The sequence below is a fragment of the Nerophis ophidion genome, linkage group LG12 (genome assembly GCF_033978795.1).
Source record: "Nerophis ophidion isolate RoL-2023_Sa linkage group LG12, RoL_Noph_v1.0, whole genome shotgun sequence".
Lineage (NCBI taxonomy): Eukaryota > Metazoa > Chordata > Actinopteri > Syngnathiformes > Syngnathidae > Nerophis > Nerophis ophidion.
The window spans coordinates 55420069-55436744 of record NC_084622.1 but is presented as its reverse complement, the minus strand read 5'-3'; the positions used below and the strand labels follow the sequence as shown (position 1 = coordinate 55436744).

At 41.0% G+C, this 16676-nt stretch overlaps 1 protein-coding gene across 6 annotated transcripts in view; it reads right to left on the bottom strand.

The window, feature by feature from the left end:
* Nucleotides 1-16676, bottom strand: part of slc41a2a (solute carrier family 41 member 2a) — a 43205-nt gene that overhangs the window by 26039 nt on the left and 490 nt on the right. Inside the window, exons 3-5 of one of the 6 annotated variants that reach the window (XM_061917809.1) lie at nt 16259-16410; nt 8350-8732; nt 1792-1899 (exon numbers count right to left, since the gene is read on the bottom strand). In XM_061917809.1, coding sequence (XP_061773793.1) covers nt 1792-1899; nt 8350-8691 — 450 coding nt within the window. In that variant the 5' untranslated portion in view covers nt 8692-8732; nt 16259-16410. Of the gene's footprint in view, nt 1-1791; nt 1900-8349; nt 8733-10353; nt 12177-13698; nt 14056-15200; nt 15892-16258; nt 16411-16676 lie in introns of those variants that run through there. The other 5 variants (XM_061917806.1, XM_061917810.1, XM_061917808.1 and 2 more) reach the window with 5 other exon arrangements.

The window sequence follows — 16676 nt, the reverse complement described above, 5'->3', positions numbered from 1 at the left end:
AGGCCACTTTTAATTACTTTTACCCTTCATTTCAGTTCCATTATTGCACTGGAGAATAATACAATTTGTTGATCAACATGACATTCATTTGCATCACTGAACTCTGCTAAGCAATGTGGTCTACATATAACACACAAAGACAAAGATATGTTTCAAAGTGTCAATTTGTTTCAGGCCAGAACAAATTGACAAAACTATTTTAAAAAGCTACAACATAACATACATAAGTAACAAACAGCATAATAATATACACTGACCATACGTCCTCATTTCGGAGAGTACATGTCCGGGTTGTCCGGGCGGGGTTTCTTATATGCCTCAAATGTCCGCCGTTTTGAGTCAGGGTTGCGTGTATTTTCAAAGTACGTACAGGGTTAAGAAGGGGGTTAATAACTAAGCAAATTGTGAAAGTGTGCGCATGCGGCAACATTAGTGAGGGGGTGGGCAGAGACAGACAGAGTGAGAGAAAGAGGCAGACGATTGATTGTCAAGAAAGGCATACTTGTTCAACACCCATACAGGTCACACTGAAGGTGGCCGTATAAACAACTTCAACACTGTTACAAATATGCACCACACTGAACCCACAAAAAACAAGATTGACAAACACATTACGGGAGAACATCCGCACCGTAACACAACAGAAACACAACAGAACAATACCCAGTAGCCCTTGAAACACTGACTCTTCCGGGACGCTACAATATACACCCCCCGCTACCCCAAAGAAACAACATGCGAAGGTTGTAAAAGGCAAGCATCTATCCATCCGAGGTGAGTTTTACCATGTAGCTTTTTCTTATATGATTGTTAACAAACGTGTTTATATTTGGTCACAGAATCATTTAAAGGATAGTTATACTAAGGTCGAAAGTGCACATGTCCATCACAAGTGCTCCAAAAAGTGGTGGCTTTTGTCTTCAGGACTTTGGAGAACTTAAAGGACAGCAGCAGTTGGATTTTAGGAGAGGTAATAAAAACATTAACAACATCTGGTAGGAAGTCTCCACAAATAGGAATAGAGGATAGGGGTCGGAGGTCGTCTGACTCAAACCGACCAGAGAAGCTGGGCTTTTGTCCAGACAGGCCGGCTCCAACGCCAGAGTTACGAAGAGTGGGGTTTTTGGGGTAAAAGTTATTTAGTACAGTGGTCCGAGAGGACATCAGAAGAGAATAATCAGGCCCCCTGTTTCTCCTGGAAACTGCAGTTCTTGTCCGAAGCTCACTGAGACAAATAAAGCTTTTTGTTCGACGATTCCTCGTTGGCGTATCCTTGGCTCATCAGCCATCTCACGACCATCAAATACACTCATAGACCAAGGAAAACATCAAAGGGTCAAGACAGAAATTGTAAAGCAATAAGTATTGGAAACAGCAAAACAAATCAAGAACAAATGGGCAGAATTTGTAGTCTGTCTGTGACCAAACTGTGAGAAACCGCCTAAAGAAAATGGGATTTAAAAACAAAAAAGCTAAACAAAAATCGTGATTAAAAATAAGGTTCCATTGGGCTAAGGCAAAACAATCGTGGAATATGGATGACTGGATGAAAGTCATATTCAGTGAATATCTGCAAATCAGCATTGAGCAAGCTGATGATGATTTCTTCAGCCGATCGTAACCTGTTTCGATGTTAATGACGACTTTTGTTTAGGTTTTCTGTATTCAAATCCCATTGTCTTTCGGCATTTCGTACAGTTTGATCACAGGCGGGGACTCCAGGTTCCGTGGACCGTAGTTTGGGGGCCCCTGGTCTATAACGGGCATATTGTTGCATGTTCCCATACTTACTGCAGTAGACAGTCTGGAGGCGAGAGTCATTTCTAGATTGCCCTTCATGCCCAATACAGCAGGAAGCAGAATGAAGATCTCTGTGACTTCCTGGAACACGTCCCAGTTCTGCCATGAAAATTGACATTGTAGTGAAAATATACACTTGTCTCTAAATCATGTTTCCCAGTTATTAACTCCCCCCCCAAAAAATTTAATTCTTTATAATTCCCTTCTCAAAAGAAATACCTCATTATTTTTTAAAATGAGTTTTTGTTCCTTTATAATGCCGCCCTCAAAAAATAGCTTAGTGAGGAAACATCCTGTTATATGTTATAACTATAGAACAATGATATTAAACAATGATATGAGATCACTCCTTACATGTATTTTATTATCTGTATTTATACATAAATGTATTCATTTAATATTGTATACTTAAATATATTTATTTAATATATTTTATTTATAAATGTTCATGGAACAACAGTAAAATAATGTTATTAGTATGTAAAGTAGTAAGTGTGCAGCTTTTATAAGTGTAAACATACTGTCCCCTGAGAAACCACCAGCCAATGTGTAAACATTTGGCAACAAAATGAGTAGATCCCGGAGTGAAAATGTCCAAATTGGGACCAGTTGGTAGTTTTATCTCCCTGAGGTCATGTGGTTTGTTGGTAGCGGTGGGGGAATTAATCGATTTTTAATGTTGTCTATCTGTGTTTGCCCTGTGATGAGGTGGTGACTTGTCCAGGGTGTACACCGCCTTCCGCCCGAATGCAACTGAGATAGGCTACAGCACCCCCCGCAACTTTGAAAGGTACAAGCGGTAAAAAATGGATGGATGGATAGATGCATTGTATTTCGGACATGGACGATTAGAAAATCGATTAGTAAACATCAACAATGGATAATCGATTGATTTATTGTAAATAAGGTATATATGCCCCGACACATATGGAACTCGTTACCAGCCCTAAAGCAACCCTATTGGCAAACAGATTAGGCAATGTAGTTAACAAAGAAAAACAACTTGTAAGAAAACTAATTGCATTAATTCAGTGTTATTTTTCTAACCCTTTTACATAGGTTACCCACTTTACTAGCAAAGAAAGCTGGAAGTCATGTCATTGATAATATGAACAAACTAATATTGCAGCTTTGTTTGAGGGTGTCGGATGGTGACCATTTGTTTCAATGTTGATGGTGCGATGTTGTAAATTCCTTAGGTGTAAACAAAACCACAGTGTTAGCATCTTAAGAAAACAATCTATGACAGAACACAGAGTTTGAGTCAGAGTTGTATTTAAAAGGCCAACACAGAGGGCAATGGAAAAGGTAAAATGTAGTATGCTGGTATTTTTTTTAATCATTTGCTAAAATAATAATACTCTGAATAGTGATTGGAAAAAAATAGTATCTTGCTAGGTTTTGTTATGAAAAAAATAAGATCATTGGCTATAATACACCTATATTAAATGATAAATGGGTTGTACCTGTATAGCGCTTTTCTACCTTCAAGGTACTCAAAGCGCTTTGACACTACTTCCACATTTACCCATTCACACACACATTCACACACTGATGGAGGGAGCTGCCATGCAAGGCGCCAACCAGCACCCATCAGGAGCAAGGGTGAAGTGTCTTGCTCAGGACACAACGGACGTGACGAGGTTGGAACTAGGTGGGGATTGAACCAGGGACCCTCGGGTTGCGCACGGCCACTCTCCCACTGCGCCACGCCGTCCCATTACAAATGAATTATAGGGACAAGTGGTATAGAATTGATGGATGAATATATAAATTAACAAAAAATTGTAGAAGTGTCAATTTTCCAAAATAAAGTAGTTTTAGACAATTCAAATTGTGTACAAAACATTATTTAAAGCTGAGTGAAGCTATTAAAAAGCATCGTTCAAACATCTTTGAATGTCATCATACTAGTATTTGAAAGACAGACAAAAGTAAATACAATGTATCTTGAGCCTTATTAGCTTTAAACAAATGTATTCAAACAAATTTGATAGTTTTTTAGGAGATAAAATTGGACAAAGTGTATTATAAATGATAAAAATAACTAAACAAAGGATAAATTAAATACGTTTGGTTAAAGAGGAAACACCTAAGGCAGGGGTAGGGAACCTATGGCTCTAGAGCCAGATGTGGCTCTTTTGATGTCTGCATCTGGCTCTCAGATAAATATTAGCTTACATTGTTTAACAAGATAAGTAATGAATAATCTTGTTGGTAATCAGTGTTAAAAATAACGTTTAGATTGTAAATCATTCTCATGCATCTTAATCCATGAATCCGTTTTCTTCTGCACTTGTTCATTAATGGTAAGAAGTATTTTATTCATTATTGGTTAACTTCAGAATAACAATGTTATTAAAAAGAATAAGAGACTTATTATACTCTAAAAATGTGTCTTGCTTAAATATGCACACATTTAGTTGTATTTAGTGTTATAAAATATTGTACGGCTTTCACGAAAATACATTTAAAAATATTTGGCTTTCATGGCTCTCTCAGCCAAAAAGGTTCCCGACCCCTGCCATAAGGGCTTCATGGTGGCAGAGGGGTTAGTGCGTCTGCCTCACAATACGAAGGCTCGGGATCTTTCTGTGTGGAGTTTGCATGTTCTCCCCGTGAATGCGTGGGTTCCCTCCGGGTACTCCGGGTACTCCGGCTACCTCCCACTTCCAAAGACATACACCTGGGGATAGGTTGATTGGCAAAACTAAATTGGCCCTAGTGTGTGAATGTTGTCTGTCTATCTGTGTTGGCCCTGTGATGAGGTGGCAACTTGTCCAGGGTGTACCCCGCCTTCCGCCCTATTGTAGCTGAGATAGGCGCCAGCGCCCCCCGCGACCCCGAAAGGGAATAAGCGGTAGGAAATGGATGAATGGATTGTCTGAACCAGTGGTTCTTAACCTTGTTGGAGGTACCGAACCCCACCAGTTTCAAATGCGCATTCACCGAACCCTTCCTTTTTTTTTCAAATTCAAGACAAAGTTATATGTTTTTGGTAACACTTTAGTATGGGGAACATATTCTAAGTAACAAAGACTTAATTTAGAGTTTTTTGGACACGAGGGGAACATATTCTAAGTAACAAAGACTTAATTTAAAGTTATTTGGTTAGGGTTCGGGTTCGGGTTAGGGTTATAATGAGCCCATGCCGAATAAGACATCAATAAGTAAATAATAATGACTAGTTAAGAGCCAATATGTTACTAATTTGCATGTTAATAAGCAACTAATTAATGGTGAATATGTTCCCCATAAGGCAGGGGTAGGGAACCTATGGCTTTAGAGCCAGATGTGGCTCTTTTGATGTCTGCATCTGGCTCTCAGATAAATATTAGCTGACATTGCTTAACATGATAAGTAATGAATAATTCCGTTGGTAATCAGTGTTAAAAATAACGTTCAGAATATAAAACATTCTCATGCATCTTAATCCATGAATTCGTTTTCTTCTGCACTTGTTCATTAATGGTAAGAAGTATTTTATTCATTATTGGTTAACTTCAGAATAAAAATGTTATTAAAAAGAAGAAGAGACTTATTATACTCTAAAAATGTTGGTCTTACTTAAAAATGCACACATTTAGTTGTATTTAGTGTTATAAAATATTGTACGGCTTTCACAGAAATACATTTTAAAATATTTGGCTTTCATGGCTCTCTCAGCCAAAAAGGTTCCCGACCCCTGACCTAAGGCTTAAATTACGAAGATCCAAATACCACGCAGTAAACAGTGTGTGCAAACTATAAAATAGTGCATATGGCATAAAGATCATAAAACATTATGACATTCATTTCAAAGAACTACAAAAATGGTGGATGTCAATAGAAATACAAATATAACGGTGCCTGGAAATGGCGTAGGCAAACTTCCGGTTCCACCTGAACTGATGGCCTAAAACTCCTTTAACCCAATAAAACCCATGATGGGATTTGCTTCAAAATACTAATATCGTATTAAGGTTGTCGTCACAGCTTCTACGGCAGACATGGACAAAATCCTGAGGGTGTTGAAGTGAATTATATCATGTACAATTCTTTTCATATGATTGGAAGTAGCATGTGTTTGTATTTGGTCACAGAATCCTTTAAAGGATTCTTCTAAAAAGGACAAATGTGGACATCTATCAGAAGCACTCTAGTGAGTGGGGGCTCCTGCCCCCAGGACACTGGGGAATTTAAAGGGCAGCAGCAGTTTGATTTTATGAGAGATGTTAAAGGCCTACTGAAACCCACTACTACCGACCACGCAGTCTGATAGTTTATATATCAATGATGAAATATTAACATTGCAACACATGCCAATACGACCGGTTCAGTTGACTAAATTACAATTTTAAATTTCCCGCGGAGTTTCCTGTTGAAAACGTCGCGGAATGATGACGAGTATGATGACGCGTGTTTGTGACGTTATTGGTTGGAGGGGACATATTAGCCCAGCACCACTTACGGCTAAAAGTCGCCTTTTTTCATCGCGCAATTACACAGTATTTTGGACATCTGTGTTGCTGAATCTTTTGCAAATTGTTCAATTAATAATGGAGACGTCAAATAAGAATGCTGTTGGTGGAAAGCGGTGTATTGCAGCTGCCTTTAGCACCAAAACACAGCCGGTGTTTCTTTGTTGTGAAGCTTTAACACAGAGCAGTCAAACGAACATGTTTCTCTACGTTAACAAGCAAGTTTTTGAATGGGAAAATTGTGATATTAAGTCGGCTCTTACCGGAGACTTCAGTGGATTATGCGACTTCCTCCTGCAGCTCGAAAAGGCAGCTGTGATCTTGGCTCCTCCATTGGCTTCTCTGAGAGACACTGGCGTTCACCGCAGCCATCCGACTTTCAGGTATGACTTTACAATCTCACTAAAACACTATTAAAACAATAAGCAGATAAGGGATTTTCCAGAATTATCCAAGTAAATGTGTCTAATAACATCTGAAACGCTCCCACTGCCGCCGCCTGGAGCTGTCGCCTTTTCTTTTTTTCTTTTTTAGTGATTCACTCTAACTTTCCTACATCCACGAATCTTTCATCCTCGTTCAAATTAATGGGGAAATCGTTGCTTTCTCTGTCTGAATTGCTCTTACTGCTGGTGGCTCACATTATAAACAATGTGAGGATGTGGGGAGCCCTCACACCGGTGACATCACGCGCACATCGTCTGCTACTTCCGGTACAGACAAAGCTTTTTTATTAGCGACCAAAAGTTGCAAACTTTATCGTCTATGTTCTCTACTAAATCCTTTCAGCAAAAATATGGCGATATCGCGAAATGATCAGGTATGACACATAGAATGCACCTGCTGTCCCCATTTAAGAGAAAAAATCTAATTTCATTAGGCCTTTAAAGACATTAGCAACATCTGGCTGAAAGCCCCACAGATAGAGGTAGAGGATAGGGGTCGGAGGTCACCCGACTCCAACTGATCACAGGAATAATGTCAAAGAAAGATAGACAAGCCAGACTGACCAGCACCATAGCTAGGACCACAAAGAGTGGGGGTCTTCAAGAAGGTATATATAGTCACTGTGGTCCGACAGGACAGTGGTTCTCAAATGGGGGTACGCTTACCCCTGGGGGTACTTGTAAGCAGGGGCGCCGCTAGAGATTTTGGGCCCCATGAAAATAATCTTTACAGGGCCCCCAACACATAATTTCATCATCATTAGGGGCCTCTCTGGGCCCCTCTCCATCATGGGCCCCTAGAATCCGTCTCCTTTAATCCCCCTTTTCGGCGCCCCCTGCTTGAAGGTATGCCAAAGGGTGCGTGAGGGTTTTTTTTTAATATTCTAAAAATAGCAACAATTCAAAAATCCTTTATAAATATATTTATTGAATAATACTTCAACACAATATGAATACAAGTTCATAAAGTGTGAAAAGAAATGCAACAATGCAACATTCCGTGTTGACAGCTGTATTTATGTGGACATGTTCCATAAATATTGATGTTAAAGATTTCTTTTTTTGTGAAGAAATGTTTAGAATTAAGTTCATGAATCTAGATTGATCTCTATAACAATCCCCAAAGAGGGCACTTTAAGTTGATGATTACTTCTATGTGTACAAATATTTATTTATAATTTAATCACTTGTTTGTTTTTCAACAAGTTTTAGTTATTTTTATATCTTTTTTTCCAAATAGTTCAAGAAAGACCACTACAAATGAGCAATATTTTGCACCGTTATGCAATTTCGTAAATCAGAAACTGATGACATAGTGCTGAATTTTACTTTTTTATCTCTTTTTTCAACCAAAAATGCTTTGCTCTGATTAGGGGGTACTTGAATTAAAATGGTTCACAGGGGGTACATCACTGAAAAAAGGTTGAGAACCACTGCGATAGGACATCAGAACAGTAATTTGGCCCATACTCGTTTTCCTGGAGAGGCAGCTCTAGTCTGAGGCTCGCTGAAACAAATAAAGCTTTTTGTTCGACAATTCCTCGTTGGAGTCTCCTTGGCTCATCACCCACCACACCACCATCAAATACACAACAGTATATAATAAGGTTTTTTTTTTTTCCACTTTTTTATCATTTCTGTACCTGAACCACATCAAGCAGCAAGCCAGCTGCGACCGTCCCTAGCCCAGCCAGAAGGAATGGCACCAGTATCTGCAGCACCATGAAGTAGACTGACTCTGGGGGTTCCTCTGCACCATGCGACAGCTTGGCCTCCTCAGATCCACCGAGTCTTGACCCACTGAAGTGCTCATTAGGGAGCAAGGGGTCGGTCTCAGTGTAGTCCTCCGGTTCATAATTGACACTTGTGTTGACCGGTAAAATATTCCGTTTAGGGATAAGATGGTTTGGTAAGTGCTGCTTTTGGATGGGTCTTTTCTGCCCTGGACCACTTGTTTGCCCATCCTTGGATTCTGGAAATACCATTGCTTGGGTTTTTGACAGGATAGAATCCTGCTCTGCTTTTCCTGAGCAAACATAAACATGAAACAAATTATTTGAAGGAACTCAATCCATTCATATAATGATAGCATGTTGAAGTATTTCCATGCAGGTAACTTTGCGGTTTTGGTATTATTTTATTTCAAACAGGCGTACAGTGACACATCACATGGTTCCAGTTTCTCATCACAGCATGTCCAAAAAGGATTAGGAAGAACCATAGCCTATTTAATCTTTCCCAATTACGTTTCATAGCAATTTTTAATGTATTTGTTTGCACTCCATCTGTAACACAGAGTAAATATTGTACATTGATAAATAAATGCATGAGTAAATAGATAGATAAGGAATACGGTTCTCACAAATAAGTAGATAGGTATGCTACGATTCACATAATGAGATGAATAAAATAATCCACCTATTTCATAAAGATGTTTATCATGATTCTTCTCCCATGTACTTTGTACAGAATTTAAGCTTGAACAGTTTTTTAAACTACATCAGATTAGTACTTTGTTTGTCTGATTTGCTTAATACATTCTATAACTTAATTCCACATACTGACGTACTAAAGCAGACGTCTTCAACTGGGGGTCTCCAGGGGGTCTGCAGAGATACTGCAGGGGGGTTCTTAATTGACTTGTAATAGCTTCTGTGTGTTCTCTTATAAACAAAACACAGTTCTGTTGTCTGCAAGCAGTGCCAACTTTAAGGGCCTGATTTACCAGAGCCAAGGGATGTCTCCCTTTAAATTATTGTGGCCATGAGGGAATTGTATTAATTTGCTTCATACAATTACACTGTAAAAAAAAAATCTAAGACAGTGAATCTGAAAATGTTGCTTTATTGGAGATCAAACGAACAAGCCTTGGAGAAAAAGTTCTCGTCCCTTCATGCTGTAGGCGTATGTTCACATGTTGCTAAAAGTTTGTTTGGTTCGATACAGCTAGGAATGGAGTAGACACAGGAGTCATGTGATGCCAAAGATTGCCTCCATTGTCATTCTTCGTTCCTAAATGTCATTCCCTGCACTGAGAAGGTCTTGTTAACTCTCCGGAGACAAGTGACTTTAATTTGACATTCCTAACAGATGTGTCAGTATGAGAAAAGCCAGGTTTATAGTCAAATGATGTATTCTTACAATTCAATACAACAGACTGGGCTTTACTGATTTAAGTATAAGTTTATTAGAACATACACCGTTTTTTGGCGTTTTATTTTGTTAGAACTGTATCAGTTATTGTAAATGACACCAATTTTAATTAGGGATCATCATATATGTCCTGGCAAATCTATATCTGGTCTAAGGAATGAAGAATCAACCATAATCCCTGGTTGTAAAATGACCGATAACTAAGTCCTTATTTGTACTGTTCGAGATGCAGAGATCGGACTGAAATATATAGGTTAGTTAGCTAAAGTTTTTTCTCACAAACCAATAACTTTGTTGTTAAATTTGATTCACCTCCTCTGCAATGGACAGTCATGTGTTTGCATAACAGGATTAATTTTTTTCTCTTGCAATTTGTAACTTTGACACAAGAAATAGACCAGGAGGTTATAGTAAAACCCTGTTAACCGATCTCATACCTCATTTCAGATTTGTGTCATTTTATTTTTAGTAAATGCAACAACAAATAAACATACCTTGAAAGTAAAAGCGCAGGATTAGAACAGCCAGTTCTCACGCTGCACTGCTGACTCTGACCCTTCCTTGTGGCCTCATTGTCCAAATGATATGCTGAGTCTCGACAGTGATTTAAGCGTGACTGTGCTCAACCCCCACTCACACAAGCCACTTCATACACATACTCATACCAGACCATAACTGCCATAGATTGCATTGCAAGCATTAATTGGGAGAACTCTTGTAATTGCTCGTCCTTTACTCACAAAATGTGGCAGTGAGTCTCCCCTCAGAATATATTATGCTTGGGGGCATAACCCCCCTCCCACACACACAAAAAACATTTTAAAAAAAATACAAAAAGTATGTTGGTCCTGAGCTATATTCATCACCAAGTATGCGGACCTGCCATGCAGTGTACTGGTGGAACATTTAAGAGTAAACCAGCTTCAACATTCAATACATTTCTAAAAGGCAGGTGTTAGCACCTCCATGGCAGTTAGTGGTGATTCAGGACCAGCTTGTGGCACTTAAGTGAAAGAGTGACACTGTATTGTTGCTACATGGATAATATGATTAGAGGTGTAAAATGAATTTAAAGCAATCTTGTGTTAACACCAACCAAAGTAGAATACCTGTATGTGCCTATCAATTTGTGGGGTGACTCAGTGGAAGTAATGGGATGAGCCAAATCAAACAAAGCAAAAACCTTATTCACATTAAAAATGGATAGAAAAAGTTTGTTTGATAGGAACAGCAATAAAGAGGAAACATAAACAATTTTAAGGATGTAATGTATTTATACAAACTACATTTGATAAAATGAAGAGTGGGTTTGTTATTGTGAGTGCATGTCTATTAAAGGCCTACTGAAATGAGATTTTCTTATTTAAATGGGGATAGCAGGTCCATTCTATGTGTCATACTTGATCATTTCGCGATATTGCCATATTTTTGCTGAAAGGATTTAGTAGAGAACATCGACGATAAAGTTTGCAACTTTTGGTCGCTAATACAAAAGCCCTGCCTTTACCGGAAGTTTGTGCGCGTGACGTCACGAGTTGCAGGGCTCCTCACATATTCACATTGTTTATAATGGGAGCCTCCAGCATCAAGAGCTATTCGGACTGAGAAAGCGACAATATCCCCATTAATTTGAGCGAGGATGAAAGATTTGTGAATTAGGATATTGATAGTGAAGGGCTAGAAAGAAAAAAAAGCGACGACGCCGCGCGGCGGCAGTGTGAACGTTTCAGATTTAATTAGACACATTTACTAGGATAATTCTGGAAGATCCCTTATCTGCTTATTGTGTTAATAGTGTTTTAGTGAGATTGTAAAGATTGTAAAGAGATACCTAGAGGTCGGATGGCTGCGGTGAACACGCAGTGTCCCAGAGAGAAGCCGAGGAGCCAAGCTCACAGCTGCCTTTTTTGACAGCTGCTGCAGGACGACGAATAATCCAATGATGTCTCCGGTAAGATACATATCACAATTTTCCCATCCAAAAACATGCTGGTTGACGTAGAGAAAACATGTTCGCTTGACCGCTCTGCTTCACAACAAACAAAGAAACACTGGCTGTGTCTCGGTGCTAAAGACAGCTGCAATCCACCGCTTTCCACCAACAGCATTGTTCTTTATAATCTCCATTATTAAATGAACAAATTGCAAAAGATTCAACGACACAGATGTCCAGAATACTGTGTAATTATGCGATTAAAGCAGATGACTTTTAGCCGCTAGTGGTGCAGCGTTAATATTTCCTGACAGTCCGTGACATCACGCGCACCCATCACCATTCGGCGACGTTTTCAACAAGAAACTCGCAGGAAATTTAAAATTGCAATTTAGTAAACAAAAAAGGCCCTATTGGCATGTGTTGCAATGTTAATATTTCATCATTGATATATAAACTATCAGACTGCGTGGTCGGTAGTAGTGGGTTTCAGTAGGCCTTTAAATGTATGTTCAAGTAATACTAAATATTGTTATGTATCAGGTGATGATGTATTGTAATGTTGATCAAGAATTTGATTATTATATCTGATTGATGGAGCTGATTGCTTCTTCATGCTCCGTTTTGGACACACAAAATGTTTCTTTTTTCTTTTTCTGGCATTATAATTATTTTTTTCTTTTTTACAAATGTCAATATTGCATTGGAGACGTTATTTTTTCTTTGAATTGTGTATATATATATTTATATAATATGGTCCAAAATATTGACCATTTTATAACCGACTGGGTCTTTTTAATAGCTACCAAACATACACTAGTACTACACCAGATCATGATGAAATAGCCAGGAATTGTTATCAAGAGTATATATTTATCCATCTGTCTATCTATCTATCTATCTATCTATCTATCTATTAATTGTTGTATATACTGTAGCTGGTCTTGTCATTCCCGTGCAGACTTGAGGATGACTCGGTGTTGTGAATAAATCAAAGAAGAGGTCGGCAAGAAGTCGTTGAACAAAGCTTTATGTGGTTGAACAAGCCAAACACTGGAACTGCTGCTTCCAGGAGAAGACTGTTATAATAATTATATATAAGTTATCAAACAACTCTTATGCTTAAGTGTCGTTGCTCTAGTTATTATCTATTGTGCTCAAGCTGTACTTTTTCTTCTCGAGAGCACACAAGTTGTTATCCTCCACTGCATTTGAGGAGTGGCCTAGCCGCAGATGTTTCTGTCTTGCAACTTGCTAACCGCCAAGGACGAACCGTCACCTCAACGAATTTAAGGCATATCAACAGCAAACAAAGCGGAGACAGGGCGCTATCACAAGGCCCCCAGCACATTCCGTTCTGAATAATCACGTATTGTGCATACTGACCTGCTCGCATAATGTGTGACCCCTACCTTTAGAAGCAGCCTCAGTGATGTGACTAGGGAACTTCTTAACTGAATTAAAATGGGAGCGTTTGGGCTGTTCCTCAGAGTGTAGGGTGAGACGGTAACTGAATGTTCAGTTTCATGCGTTCTCCTCTCTGCCTGATTCCTTGCTTCTTGTTAAGTTTAATAGATAGTTTGCTGCTTAAACCTGACAAAGAGTGTCATGTCTTGGTGATCATTTAGTAGTTTGGCTATGTTCTGTTTGTTTATTGGATTTTGTCAGTTCCTGTTTTCTTACTCCCTGTTTTGCTTCCATGACAACCCATTAGTTTTCACCAGTCCTCATGTCACGCACCGAATTAATTTGGACTCACGCACCTGTTAATCACGTCACCACTATTTAGGCCTGTAGTTGCCAGGCAGTCAGCCTGACAACATCACATTCATGCGCTGCAGTACTCTGTCCAGGTCAAAGTCCATGCTGCTCTTTTCTTGCCACATTAATTAAAAGATGTCATTACCTTCACGTTGTGTCCGGTTCTGTCACTTTGCACCACGGGAAAACAAACCGCACCAAAGTCCACGTCATGACAGAATGTCGCCAGCTAATCGTTTTCCTGCAAACGAGTTGGATGAAGGAATGTGGGAGGTCACATTTTAAAGGGGAGGATTCTGCCCCCCTCCTGACCTCCCTCCACCCACCCCTAAAGACTGTTCCAGACCGCAGGGAGTGCGTCTGGTATCCGCTCCTTGAGGGGGGGGGCTAGGCCCGGGAACTGTACGAGTGGGGTGCCTCAGCTGCGCCATGCCAAGCCGCAGCCTCCAGCCCGGCCACCACCACCAGTCTTTCGGCCTGCCAAGCCGCAAGCTCCGGTCCGGCCACCACCACCAGTCTTTCGGCCTGCCAAGCCGCAACCTCCGGCCCGGCCACCACCGCCAGTCTTTCGGCCTGCCAAGCCGCAACCCCCAGCTAGGCCACCTCCACCTGCGCCAAGGCTAGCACCTGCGCCAAGGCTAGTACTACGTCAAGCTCCACCATGACAGGCTCCACGGCAGGTTCCGGTACCTGCACCACGACAGGTCCCTGTGCCTGCACCACGACGGGTCCCAGTGCCTGCACCACAATAGGTACCTGTACCAGCTCCACGACATGTTCCAGTAGCAACTCCACTCCGCCAAGTACCACCCGTTGCAGCTCCAAGCCAAGACCCAAGCCACCAGGACTCAAGCCAAGACCCAAGCTGCCAGGACTCAAGCAAACAAGACCCAAGCCAAGACTCAAGCCGCCATGACCCAAGTCAAGACTCAAACCGCCAAGACTCAAGCCAACACCCAAGCCGCCAAGACCCAAGCCAAGCTTTGCCGCCTGCCGCACCACACCAAGCTTCGCCAGCTGCCACAATGACAACGCACCTGCCATGATGACGACGCGCCTGCCTCCTCGTCGGCCATGGATGTGGCCGCTACCTGGTCATCCGCCACGCAAAGTACGCCCACCTCCTCGTCAGCCACGGATGTGGCCCTTCCCGGGTCGCTCACCTCGTCAAGTACAGCGGCGCTCTACGCGTCGCCGTCACCTGACTTTGCCTCGGTGGATTTCGGGGACACTTGGTCTGGCGACGCACCGCCATCTCCCCCTCCTGGCCTCCCATGACTCTTGATCTTGTTTTTGTTGGTGTTTTTTTTTTGGACATCTGGGATCTGTCCTTAAGGGAGAGGCTCTGTCCTGTCTTGGTGATCATGTTTAGTTTGGCTATGTTCTGTTTGGTTTTTGTATTTTGTTAATTCCTGTTTTTTCACTCCCTGTTTTGTTTCCATGACAACCCATCAGTTTTCACTTGTCCTCATGTCACGCACCTGATTAATTTGGACTCACGCACCTGTTAATCACGTCACCACTATTTAAGCCTGAAGTTGCCAGGCAGTCAGCCTGGCGACATCACATTCATGCTCTGCACTCTTGATCATAGGTCATAGTTCATGCTGCTCTTTTCTTGCCACATTAATTAAAAGATGTCATTACCTTCAAGTCGTGTCTGGTTCAGTTGCTTTGCACCACGGGAAAACAAACCGCACCAAAGTCCACGTATCTCTGCCTGTCTCCCAGGCCATTCATCCATCCATTTTCTCTCTCTCTCTGGGTTGCGGGGGGTGCCGGAGTCTATCCCAGCTGTACTCGTGCAGAAGGCGGGATACACCCTGGACAAGTCACCACCTCATCGCAGGGCCTCTGCCAGGCCAACTATCCTTAAATACCTGTTACATGAAGACATTTGCTTTTTGTTGTTCTACCTATGGAGTCGGTCAGTTTGGACAACGCCCAGTATATTTGTACAAAAGGCAGACAACATCTGGGCATTGTCACTTTGCTCAACTGAGTCGGGTGACCCCCGAACACTGATCTCTACTCCTAACAGTGGGGGCTCCTACCAGGTTTCGTTAATGTGTTCATACTTACTCCTAAAATTCAATTCATTTAAGTTCCCCATTGTCCTGGAGCAAAAGCAAGGACTCTCTGGATGATCTTTGTTTGACATCGGGACCTGAAGCTATTTAAGGGCATAATTTCCTTCTTGAAATAATCCCCCATCAGATTGTGTGACCAAGCACAAATGCATGCTAGTTTAAACTTGTATAAGACAAATGTACAAGTTACTGACACTACACTATCTATCTATCTTGCTATTTTCTAAGCATTTTTGGGGGGGGGGGGGGGGGGGGGGCGCAACATACACTCCTTCAAAAAAGGGTTTGCATATCTTGCAAAACTCTTTAGTTGGTTCTGCCAAATTGGCCATTTGGATTTCAAAGATGGAAGAAACGGAAAAAGGTAGCAACCCCGAGCACTTAAAGGTTTAGTATAAGTCCAAATAAAGACAAGCTTGTTATGTTGTCAGGGGTTCATAAAAAACTGTTTTGTGGCTGATGTAATTTACTGATTTATCGTTAAAAAAAAAAATGTTTTGTTAAATCTATCTATCTATCTGTGACGGTCCACAACTGTATGTGGCAAAATGCAGCTCCACACTGCTGTTGCTTCAACATATCACTGGCACCAGGTGGATTATGAATTTCTTTTACCACAGTGTCTGTGTTGGCCCTGCGATGAGGTGGCGACTTGTCCAGGGTGTACCCCGCCTTCCGCCCGATTGTAGCTGAGATAGGCGCCAGCGCCCCCCGCGACCCCGAAAGGGAATAAGCGGTAGGAAATGGATGGATGGATGGACAGTGTCCTGTAAAACAGTGCAAATTGTGAGACTGTGAGTCTACTTGGGTCACGGGATTCTCAGTTTGGAGGCGTCACAGTTCTGATGTTTGACATAACAAACCATAGTTTCATTGTACAAACAACATGTTACATTTGGGTGTGATCATATAGTGTTTAGACCAAATCTTCATACTAATTATCATATTAATTTCCTCAATGATTTCACATGTACTGACAATGGTGTACTCAAATTAACAATAATCCTTTTTTTTATATGCAAAATACACAGGA